The sequence below is a fragment of the Mauremys mutica genome, chromosome 2, assembly GCF_020497125.1.
Source record: "Mauremys mutica isolate MM-2020 ecotype Southern chromosome 2, ASM2049712v1, whole genome shotgun sequence".
NCBI lineage: Eukaryota > Metazoa > Chordata > Testudines > Geoemydidae > Mauremys > Mauremys mutica.
Genome location: NC_059073.1, coordinates 193,708,764 through 193,720,044, shown reverse-complemented (window position 1 = coordinate 193,720,044; position 11,281 = coordinate 193,708,764). Strand labels below are relative to the sequence as shown.

Below are 11,281 nucleotides of genomic sequence, written 5' to 3'. Positions count from 1 at the left end.
ACCGCCTACATAACAGTCAAAGAACCTGATGTAATACTTTCTAGTAGCTGAGGGATGGTCCAGTGGTTTGGACACTATCCTAGCACTTAACAAAGGAGGGTTCCATTCTCTGCTTTACCCAAAGCTTCCTAAGTCACTTAAACCAGTTTTTAGGCATTGCTGTGCTCAGCATAACAATACCTAACTGATTGAGGAACCTAAGGGATTTAGGCACCTAGGACTCAAAACCCCATAGACTGACAATGGAATGCAGACTCCCAAGTGTCTAAATCTCTTTGGAAAATGAGATTGAGGTTCCTAAATCAGTTAGGAGGTGAGAGGCTGAGTGTGGCCACATTTAAGTTGCTTTAAAAATCTGAGCCTTAACTGCTAAGTGCCTATAAAATGGGGTTAATACTTTCCTGCCCCACAGGGGTGTTGTGAGGATAAATACATTAAAGACTGTGAGGCACATTGAGAGCTAGTGATAAAAAGCATTATATACGAACTAGGTATTTTTGTTAAAGCTGCATCGGGGCCAATGTTAGAGGCGAGTTGAACATGTGACTTCTCAGGCTGGAGTTATACCTCTGGACCAACAAGGCACTCATTAGGGGAGTCTTGGACCCAGCCCCGGGGATCATATCGCTAATGAGTGCCCAGCAAAAGGCATACATTGTCAGCAGAGACGGAAGACGTGGTCACATAAGTCAAGACCTGGGCACAGAGTGTGGGGAAATTTGCACAATGGTAGCATGTGCTGTTCCTTGGTATGTTGCTAAAGCATCCCAAGTCTGCTCTCTCCACATAAAGCAATCTAGTTAGCACAAGCTCCCAGAAATCGCTGAAGCTAACACACAAATTTCATGAAATCCAGGGCCCACTGGTCATTGCTATGTGTTGTGAAATGTATGTACAGATACTAGGAAAAGATGCCAATCTAAACCACCCCCCTTCTGGCGTGAGAAAGAGCACAGTGGCCCTACTCTGAGCACAAACCCCTCAAAAGAGACAAATCGGCAGATTAACCAATAGCAATACTTGCCTGCAAATCAGCACTGAAATTACTGTTACATTATCAACTTCCTTCTTGTGGGCATTCCAGAAAAGATGGGTCCTGAAAGAAGAATTGGAATGAAGCAAAGAGAAATGGTTTTGTGAAATGGAGTTCTATGCCTAGGGGGCAGTATGGAAAAATACGCAGGTACGGGACAAAGTTATACCGGGGCTTGAGGCAAGAATGAAAAGTTTCAACTTGCTCTGATATACAATAAGAAATCAGTAAAGGGATGCATAAGGTATGTATACACAGCAAAAGCTGTGCACAAGCTGGCTTACCTGAGCTAGCTTGAATCTAACTAGTATGGGTAACATTAATAGCGAAAACAGCACAGCCAAGGCTTAAGTGCAAGTAGTACAAGTGGGACACAGGCCTGGGTATGAATGTGGCTTGCTAGCCCATGCTGTGTCCTCCTTTTCCCATCCTGCGGCTCTGTGTAGATGTACCCATAGAATGAGGTGATGCACTATTACTCAGAGCCACAAAATAATACTCAGAGCCTCAACTGCCTAGCATTACACAGTGACGTTTGCATCATAGCGCTGCTGAAACAAGCAACAATGTTGTGTCCCAGTGTGACACAGTAAAAACACACCAATGCTATGTCGGGACATCACTCTCTGCTCTGCATTATATAAGGAACTGACTTTCCAGCTCTCCAAGGTACAGTAACTACCTAGCTGGTTCTTCCACCAAGCCGCAACATCTATGGTTTGAAAAACTAACTACTAATATTCAGAATGAGGTAAGGGCTGGTCTACTTTCTCCTATGTCTGTAAAGAACTGAGAGCTTTACTCTGGGATTTTTGCCCAGCCACAAATATCTCAAAATAGCTTTTGTTCAGTTCTCTAAATGTTCTTGTCAGGAACCTCCACTGGGAGTCTATGAAATAAATAGCTTATTCTGAACAAACTGCTTATTTTCAGGATGTTTACTTGTGCAAGCCATGTGATTGTGTGCCTCCATTTCTCAAGTTCTCTTTCAATTCCTCTGGGGCACATAACTTAAACCAAGCAGCTTGCCCCATATACTGACAGATTGTTATTCCTAAATGGCATCTCCTAGTTCTCTATTCATAGTGTAATTATTAATACAGCTAACAAGGGGTGATTTAGTGCTCTAAGATTATGTTTGCTATACCTAGACTCCTTGGAACTGCAAGTTCAAGTCCCAGCAAGGTCAACTCAGCCCTTCCTCCTTCTGTCACAGATTAAATATATTCCATGCACTTTACAATGTGGGGGGGTCACTTGGATAAGACACTGAAATGAGGTCAGGTCTTGGCTGTGCTGTGTGGATATTACAGATCACATGGCACATTCTGAGAAGGGAGTTGCCTCAGTGTCCTTGTAAGTGGACCCCACCAACAAAGTTTGTTTTGCAATGTCCTGTGCATAAGTTGTTTACCATCGTGCACCTCAGAGGTGGCTGTAGTTCAGTGGTGGTGCTGTGCATATATAATTTCTAAGGCTAAGATTTTGTCACAGATATTTTTAGTAAAAGTCAGGGACAGGTCATGGGCAATAAAGAAAAATTAATGGAAGCACATGACCTGTCCCTGACTTTTACTAAAAATATCCATGGGGAGCTGCTGGGTGTCCACACCCTCCTCGGCGGTTAGGCAGATGCAGGAGCCCCACTCGGCGCTCCGGGGGCTCCCACTTCCTGTGGTGTCTCAGAGCTTCAGGGTCCTCCATTACCCATGGCAACTGGGAGCTCTGGGGTCCCCCCCGCCGCCCGCGGTGGCTAAGAGCTGGAGGGTACCCCCGCCACCTGCAGGACCCAGCTGCAGCGGGGTACCTCCACCACCCACAGCTGCCCGGAACTCTGGAGGCCCCTGCTACCCATGGTGGCTGGGAGCTGCGGAGCCCCCTGACGCCAGTGGTGGTTGGGAGCTCGGGGGGGGCCCATCACCATCAGTGGGGGGACTCTGCAGCTCTTGACCACCCTGGCCGAAGTCACGGAAGTCTCTGGAACTTACAGATTGTTACTTCCATGACCTCCGTGACAAAATCGGAGCCTTAATAAATTTCTAATAGGCACTGAAAGCTAAATTGGGCGCTCTATGTAGACTCTATCATTTCAGTTCTGCACATTTCTCATCCAGGAACTGATATTTTGGGGGGCATTTGTTTCAAGACAAAGATTTGCCATTTCCACAACTGAACATGTCCTTAGCCTGCAAACTCTAGAGAGATTCTAACCCCAGGTCCCTGTGATGAGCCTCATTTTGTTTTTGCTTTTTCTTCTCTTTGAAATTTGGAGCAGATTAGAGGTGCCAAGTTTGTGATTAGGAGAATTTAGAGGATTAATTACCATCCCCCACTACAACAAAGGATTCTGGGAAGCTCTTTGGGCTACAAGAGCTCAAATGTAGGTGAAACCTAAAACATCTGACTTGGAACCAGGAGAGTGATGCCAAAGAAGTCTACTTGTGTTGAGTAGGTCCAGTAGGACTGGTAAGACTTTGTTTCGGAGATTTCAAGGCCAGAAGGGGACCACTGCAATCCTTTAGTGTGACCTCCAGTATAACACAGGCCATGGAACTTCCCCAAAATAATTCCTGTTGCAGGTCTTTTTGAAAAAACATCCAGTCTTCATTTAAAAATGATCAGTGACGGATAATCTGCTATGAACCTTGGTAAATTGTTCCAATGGTTAATTACTCTCACTGTAAAAATGTTTACATCTTATTTCCAGTCAGAATTTGTCTAGATGGAATTTGTCTAGCTGGCTTCATCATTGCCAAAACAATTAAAAGCTATGGAATGGTCCTCACCCTAGAGACCCTAATGTTCCAGTATGTGTTGTTTTGGGTTGGTTTCTCTTTTATCTTCTGTTTATCTGTTAAAATGAGTGACCTGGAGGGAGGGAATCCATCTGACTATAGCAAAAGACTTATCATACTTTATGGCTAGCCTCATCCGACACTTCTGTTGGAAATGAAGTCTAAAACAGAACTCCAACTTTAGAAGAGAACTAATGTTCAATTTAATATAGTTAAGCTTTAACCAATGCTTGTGATTATTTTATTTCTTTAATTAAAGTGCTTATTAAGGAAGGCTTTTAAAATTAGCTGCTTGTTACCCCTAAGTTTTACTAATTAAAAAGAATTCCACTTAATACTACTAGCTCTGTAACTACCTGAACTGGGCTTCTATAGAAACAAATATTATTTTCTTTCAAAGTCATGATTTAATTAAAGGAAAATCTGTGGCAACAGACACCTTTCATAGGGAAAGAAAAAGCAGCTCCTCTAATCTATAACTTCTATTACAATGCAGCAGAAACTAATTTTCTTTGAAAAAGATACACCTGGATGAAAGTAGTCCTGATGAGAAATATCATTGAAAGGATGTTTTAATGGTTTTTAAAGTGTTAATGTTCCTGATTCTCTAGGGCTTCTCATCCTGTGTTGCTTAACACCTGTGCAAGATGGGTGTAAAACTCTACTAAACACAAATGATAGTATTTGGCACAGGTGCAAAGGGTGGCAGGCAGAAGAGAATCAGACCTCACTTCTTCAGTAGAAGAACTGCTTGTTTTGCTGTTGTAAGATCTTGTTGCTCTATTTTGTTTGGAGTGTAGACATTAATTGGTTTAGTTTAAACAGCCATTTAAATAGTTAACACTACAAATTTTATAAAAGAACTGTTTTATAAAATACAAAATGTATAAGAACACTGACCCAATACTTGCATGACCTTCAAAAAAAACCAAAACCTTAAGGTGACAGATTTTTCTCTTAAAAAGTCAAAGGTTTCTCTTAAAAAGTCAAAGTTTCCTCTGCAAGCATTTGTGGCATTATTAAGGCCCATATATTGTACATGATTGTGCCTGGGTAGATTCCTACTACAGGATCTGGCCAGAACATCTAAAGCAGAGATCAAAGCTGCTTTTCTGCCTCTTCTTTAGGTGTTTGTGTTGTCTTCAGATCTTGCAGGATCCTGACATTAGGGCCTGACAGGTAAGTAAAAGAAGGAATTATTTTCAAATACATTGACTTTATAGTCAATTTGTGCATAGCTGAATGCAGCATATGGTCTGATCCTGTCCCACTGAAATCAAGGGGAGTGTTGCTAGTGATTTCCAGCTCTTGCTCAGAGTACAGTGGAATATTCTCAGACTGTTAATTTCTTGGGGTTTCTCCCTTTTTATAGTGAAATTTCACTTCTATAATTGGTTACACTACACTGATTGACTTGGAATGCAGCAGTTATCCCCTACCACTGAAATTTTGTGACCTAAGTGGATTATTAGCTCTCTGTACTGACCTAGGAGGAACCTGAGTATCCCAACTGCCATTATTTTAATGAATGTTTCAGGTATCCTGAAATATCTTTAAATAAATGAAGGTCCTAGTGTAAAGCTCCACACCTGAGAGTTCCTCCTTCTCTTATTTTTTAAAAGAAAGAAAACTGCATATATCAGTTGTGCTCCTTCCTCTTACTTAAAAATGACATTTCTTCAAACATTTCCAGTGCATTAGTCCTTAAAAAGGAGTAACTCCATGTAACTTCTGAGCACAAATAAAAGCACTTGGTTTTATTTTTTTAAACACTTGGGTGACTTAAACTGCCATCCTCCCCTACCCCTTAAAAAAACAAATAAACAAATGCACAACTTGTGGCAGAGAATATACATGATAGAGTTTTACAATGAAATTGCCCTAATAGTGTGCTATCATGTTACACATGGTAATAGATTCCATAGTCCTTCAAAGACTTGTTTGTTTGTTTGTTTGTTTTGTTTTGCATTGAAGAACATAACCGAATTAGAAGATGTCCGAGGAAGAAGATTCTTTCTTGAATGTCAAAAGATCTTTGAAAAAGGCAGCAGTGAAACATAGCACTCCGGTGGATTCAATGTTCTCCCAAAGTATGTTATCTCTGGTGGATATGACGAATCAATCTATCAGAGAACAAAACATAAGTAAGAGAGTCTATGGGTCTCCAATGCCAAAATCATCCTTCCAGAAACAAGCATCATCCCAAGAACAACTAATGCACCTTGACAAGCTCATTTCTCAAGTCACTTTTCCAAGAAAGCTTTCCACAGTATTGGACCCAGAGGATTCAAGTGAAGAAATGAGCCTCAGCTCTTGGGCTGCAGTTCCTAGAAGAAGACTTTCAACAGTGTTGGCTTCAGAGGAATCCAGTGAAGAGCCAAGCTTCAAGACAATGGTTCCCCCTATAATAAGTGCAGCAGTTGAAGTCCCTGCTGAACCATCTAAGAAGGCAGCCAAAGTAACTTCTAAAAGTGTATTAGCATGGCTGGTTACTGAAATTCCTGGGATAAAAAATCCCACAGAAAGAAAAAGAAGAAAAAGGAAATTTGAAAAAAAAATATTGGTAAATACAATTTTCATACATTTTCTGAGGTGATTAAGTTGCGTAACATTCTATCAATATTTGGTGGGTGACTCCAAATCTTTTCAGTGACTGTTCAGGATAGTCTTAAATCTGCTGATAAAAGCTGTGTAATTTAAATTCTTTGCTTGAACTCTACTAGCATGAATACTCACAAAGTAAATGTGTAGCCTATATACTCAGATATCTGCCAACAGCAAATTTCAAATAATATTTTGAATGTATAACTCAATTTATGAAATAATTGACGGTTAGTTACATAAGTCATGTGGTACTGTTTCAGTTCCCTGGCTGGATAACCTGTGTTACTCTCTTAAATGCCATATTTAAATACAGCATCAACTTTGACTTGTGTAATGTACTGTCAAATATATAACAAGCTAATTAACTAGCTTGAACTCCAAAATGTATATTCCATTTTAATAGAACAATCTGCAGCCCAAGAATTATTTGCTTGCCGAAATTAGTAATTAATTTCAAATAACGAATACATTTGAGACTCTCTCAATCTTTGTGAAGACAATACACAAAGGAAAAAATAGTTAAATAACAGAACCCACGTTCTCCCATAACAAGCACTACCTCTTGAATTAAGGGAGAATCTCCATTGATTGTTACTGCTAAATGGCCCATGTCTGTGTCATGGAGGGTGTAGAAGTCATGGATTCCATGACTTTCTGCTACCTCCATAACTTCTGCAGCAGCCAGTGTGGCTGGCCTCAGGGACTGCCTGAGCAGTGGCTGGCCCTGGGGACCGCCTGAGCAGCGGATCTCCAGAGGCTCCGCAGAGCAGCAGTGCCCTGCCCCCAGTTAAGATGTAGTCAGGGGTATTTATAGTAAAGGTCATGGGCTGTGAATTTTTATTTATTGCCTGTGACCTGTCCATGACTTTTACTAAAAATATCCATGGCTACATGGTAGCCTTATTCACTACATGCATTTAAGCAGTTCAGATTTCATCCAGAAAGGGGCTATGATGCACATACACAATAGCCTCCCTTATAATTGAGCTTTCCATAGAAACATCTTTAGTAAAGCTTGTAGAGAAAAATTGAAATTCAGCAGGTGGGGGATATTTTTGCAAGTTTTTTTGGGGGGAAGACGGTTTTCTTGTTTGTAGTGAGGGAGGGGGTGGTGGTGTTTTTGCACATCCAATGTTTTGTTCAGTTATAGACCTGGTCCAGATACTTCAAAACCCTGGCCCTTTTTAATTTGATCAAGGGGAGTGTTACAAAATTTCAAACAACCTTCATCCCATTTTTTCACCAGCTCTAATCTTTAGGAGGGCTGTACGTGTGTTGCATTTATGTGTGTCCTTTTAATAGTGATTAATGCTAAGTATTGCTCATTGGAAACCTGAATTTCTCTGGTTTTTGCTTTTCATCCTGATTTGGAACAAATTTCCTCCCCCACCCTTCAATTTCTTGCTGAAGTGAAATTCTACAATATTTTGTTTAGGAAACAACAAAACAAAATAGGCTTCCTGGAAACCACAGCTGCCAAGGAGCTGGGGAAGTAGACAGGTGGATAACTTGTCAGGAAACCAGGCAGGTTTCTGTCGGAAACTAGCCTCGGTTACATCAGGCTTAATCAAAATCTATATGTTACTATTTCAATAACGTAAGCATTTTCTGATGGAAAACTTCCACACAGTTCTAATGCAAAGTTTGCTCACATTTGGTGGATTAATTAATATTTTTGCCTCTATTTTGCAATGACTATTTGTCTTCTATAAACCTCTTCTGGGAACATGTTTAATGATTACGTTTTGGAGATAAACTGGTAAATATGCAGAACGAAGAAACAGATTCTTGGTTGGAGGCTGCATGAATTGAGTTTGCAAAGAATTACATTTATCATGCTTCAAGATCAAACTATAAACAAGCCAAAATAACAATGGAACAAAACAAAACAACACAAAAAGATTTAACTCCTACTAGAACGCTGGAGACCGTGAATGAAGCTACTGCAGGTCACTGCTTAAAGTTAGGCCCTCATCTCTGGGATTTTCTTCTAATGAAAACATGTCAAATCTGCTCATTTTTAGAACACCCATAGCCTTTGTCTTCACAGGTGGAAACTCTCCCAGCAATTCAAACTGGTTTTAAACCGGATGTCAGCACTAATGTAGGAAAGGATCCAGTAACTGGAACCTTTCATTATTTATTTGTTTCAATATCTGGTTTAGTTAAACCTTAGACCTAGTTTGAATGTTAGGGAAATGTGTGTAGACAAAGCCTATGTAAGATGCATTTCTTTCTCCAGGTTTTCCACTAAGTACTGACTCCACCTCCTGCAATTTAGTCTACTGGCTGTCACAAAGTAGAGTCCTTCTATTAACTTCCATGGGCTTTGGATCAGGCTCTCGATTTGCCCAGACTCGGCATCAACATCTGATAGGTGTTATGCCAGTGTGACTCCATAGTAACTATTACCATTAGTGCAGTAAAACTGCTGTGTAAGTAGTGTGGAAGAAGAATCAGGCTAAATAGAGTAGATGTTTGGTTTGTTTAATTGCAGAAAAAAGTCCTGTCCCGTTGGTTGTACAGAACAGTTTGCTAAGCTAAACATATTTCTCTTTAAAATAGGAAGCACAACAGCGAGAATGGGAATTACGTCAACTTAAAAATATCGAAGAGGCGACTAGACATGAGCTGACAATTGAAGAAGTTTGATGTAGTGAATTCCCAAATGAGTATTGCTGCATGCTGTACAACTGGAAAAAGTGGTTCCATTAAACTATAGATTCGGCTATTGGGTCTGCTGTAACTGTGTGGCAAACAGGTAGCGGGGAGGGAAGGACGGCAAACCCTGTAGCAAATATTTTAAATAAGGAACCTCCAGAGCATTAAGAGGCCCGATGCCAAGGGGGCAGATCCTCAGCAGAACCCATGCCACTGACACCATCTTAAGAGCAGGCACCGGGGGTGGAAAACTGCTCCCCGCCCCCAGGGTTATACTTCATCTTGTGAGGGCCCACATTTCTTCATGTAATATCTAAGGCTATATCTATACTACAGCAGCGCAGCTACATCACTGTAGGGCTGCTGGTGAAGATGCTCTAAGCTGACGGGAGAGAGCTCTCCCCTCAGCTTAATAATTCCTGCCTCTCCTGCCAACATAGCACTGCCAGTGGTTAGGTCGGTATAATTTATGTCGCTCAGGGGTGTAGATTATTCACACCCCTGAGTGACGTAAATTAGACCAAAGTGATTTGTGGCGTAGACATAGCCTAAATCTTCTAGGACTTTGGATATCGCTTAAATAACACGAGTAACTGCTTCACCAGGCTGCTGGCAATATAAACTTATTAGCCAGAGAAGAAATTTCTTCATCTCTAGAGTAATCAGTGCTGATGCAATCAGGAACGTTCTTGCTGTTGGCTGGGGATATGAGGAAATAGTGAGAGGCACAAAGGAGGGCGGACAGCCTCTGGAGATTACTAATTAATTATAGTTTGTTTTGAACAGTTGACTCAAACTGAACTTGCTCTAGCCCTTGATACACTGCTAAATGCACCACGTATGACTGACTGACTCTTCCTGTGTTGCCACCTGCCCCAAGCACTTCCTGCTGTAATGGGTGCCCACTGGAACTACTGTACCCTGAAAAAAATCAACCTGGTTTGAAAGACATCACTGAAATGTCTGTTTAATTCACTGCAGACATTGACTATGTTAATAATAGGCCACTACATAATGTAGAGAATATAACGCCATTATAAACCACCTAATACCCCTCTGGGTCCAACCAACAGTTTATAATGGAATTATTAGGGGTGAGGCTGGTAGAACTACACATTACTAAGGTTGCCTGACAGTCCCATTATAAGACCCTGTTTTCAGTTGCTTATAACTTTGCCAAATTGTAACTGTTTGGTTTGAAATTTTACAGGTAGTATGTTTATCTCAGGCAGGATATTTTTGGAAGTTTCAGCCAAAATGGATCACCCATTTCCAAAAACAAAGCTAGGGCAAACTTTGCTATTTTCCCTATGTTAAAGTCTTTCTTGGAAAAGTTCTAGTGCCCTCGTGTTAGAGTAGAGATTTGACGGGAGGGGGGAGGGTAATGTGCATCTCACTGTTCCTGTGAAAATTCAGCCAAATTCAGCCAAGTTATAAGTATTTGCAAAATGGCAGCTCGCACATGCTCAGTGGCAATTTCTTACATTTTAGCGGGTAAATTCTGTCTGCACTGGGCATGGTCCAACCTGGGGCTAAGCAGCGCTTTCCCTGCAGTTGCAGCTCTGGGTGACTGCAGGCTGTGCCACATCCAGGTCACAGAAGTGGAACTGAGAGCAGGAAGCCTGTCTCTCCTGTGCTCCCAATGAACTCTCTCCCTCCCACCCCCACCCCCTCGTTGGTCCCAGGCAGCACAAAGGAGCTGGACTGGTGTCTTAGTGTATGCCCCACACGGACAAGTATCCTGTGACGGTGGTGGGGGAGTGGGGCAGAATCTGGGAGCTGGAAAGGAAGCCAGTAGGGGTGGGTGAAACTGAGAGCAGATCAGGAGTGGGTGGAGAGATTTGAACTGGTTGGGAAGGTGACTGGGATGGAGAACAAGGGAGAGAGGGGTTAAGATAGATCAGATGAGGAGCCAAGGTCTTCAAGTGGGAGAACTGGGACTGAGTGAATGAAGAGACTTGGACAAGAGAGCTAGGAAGGGGTGTGTGCAGACGCTCAGACTGGACAAGGAGTCCCTGCCCCAGGAGGAAGATTGGGAGTGGGAGCCAATGGGCATGGGGAAGGGTGGGGCAGGAGGCGAGGGTGAAGAAGAGAGAGATTGGATAAGGAGATGAAATTGGGGAATTGGGACTGCCTGGGCAAGGATGCAGAGGTGAAGGAGCAGGAGTTGAGAGAGGGAACTGGTAAT

The 11,281-nt window shown here is 41.9% G+C and overlaps 1 protein-coding gene across 4 annotated transcripts; it reads left to right on the top strand.

Moving 5' to 3' along the window:
- Window positions 1-3,390: 3,390 nt before the first annotated feature.
- LOC123364753 (coiled-coil domain-containing protein 201-like) lies at window positions 3,391-9,428 on the top strand. 4 transcript variants are annotated; one of them, XM_045007133.1, is made up of 4 exons: window positions 3,391-3,499; window positions 4,956-5,007; window positions 5,803-6,391; window positions 8,998-9,425. In XM_045007133.1, the coding sequence occupies exons 3-4, from the start codon at window positions 5,822-5,824 to the stop codon at window positions 9,082-9,084; spliced, it is 657 nt and encodes a 218-aa protein (XP_044863068.1). In that variant the 5' UTR covers window positions 3,391-3,499; window positions 4,956-5,007; window positions 5,803-5,821; the 3' UTR covers window positions 9,085-9,425. The 4 variants fall into 4 exon arrangements, with proteins under 4 accessions (XP_044863068.1, XP_044863071.1, XP_044863069.1 ...); XM_045007132.1 differs by lacking the exon at window positions 3,391-3,499 and adding an exon at window positions 4,476-4,592; XM_045007136.1 differs by lacking the exon at window positions 4,956-5,007 and having other exon boundaries at window positions 3,425-3,499; window positions 8,998-9,428.
- Window positions 9,429-11,281: the final 1,853 nt, after the last annotated feature.

Excerpts from the sequence above, each read along its gene's own strand:
- LOC123364753 (XM_045007136.1), top strand. The coding sequence starts at position 5,822 with ATGTCCGAGGAAGAAGATTCTTTCTTGAATGTCAAAAGATCTTTGAAA. Across the intron at positions 6,392-8,997 it reads AATTTGAAAAAAAAATATTG|GAAGCACAACAGCGAGAATG; the intron begins GTAAATACAATT and ends TCTTTAAAATAG.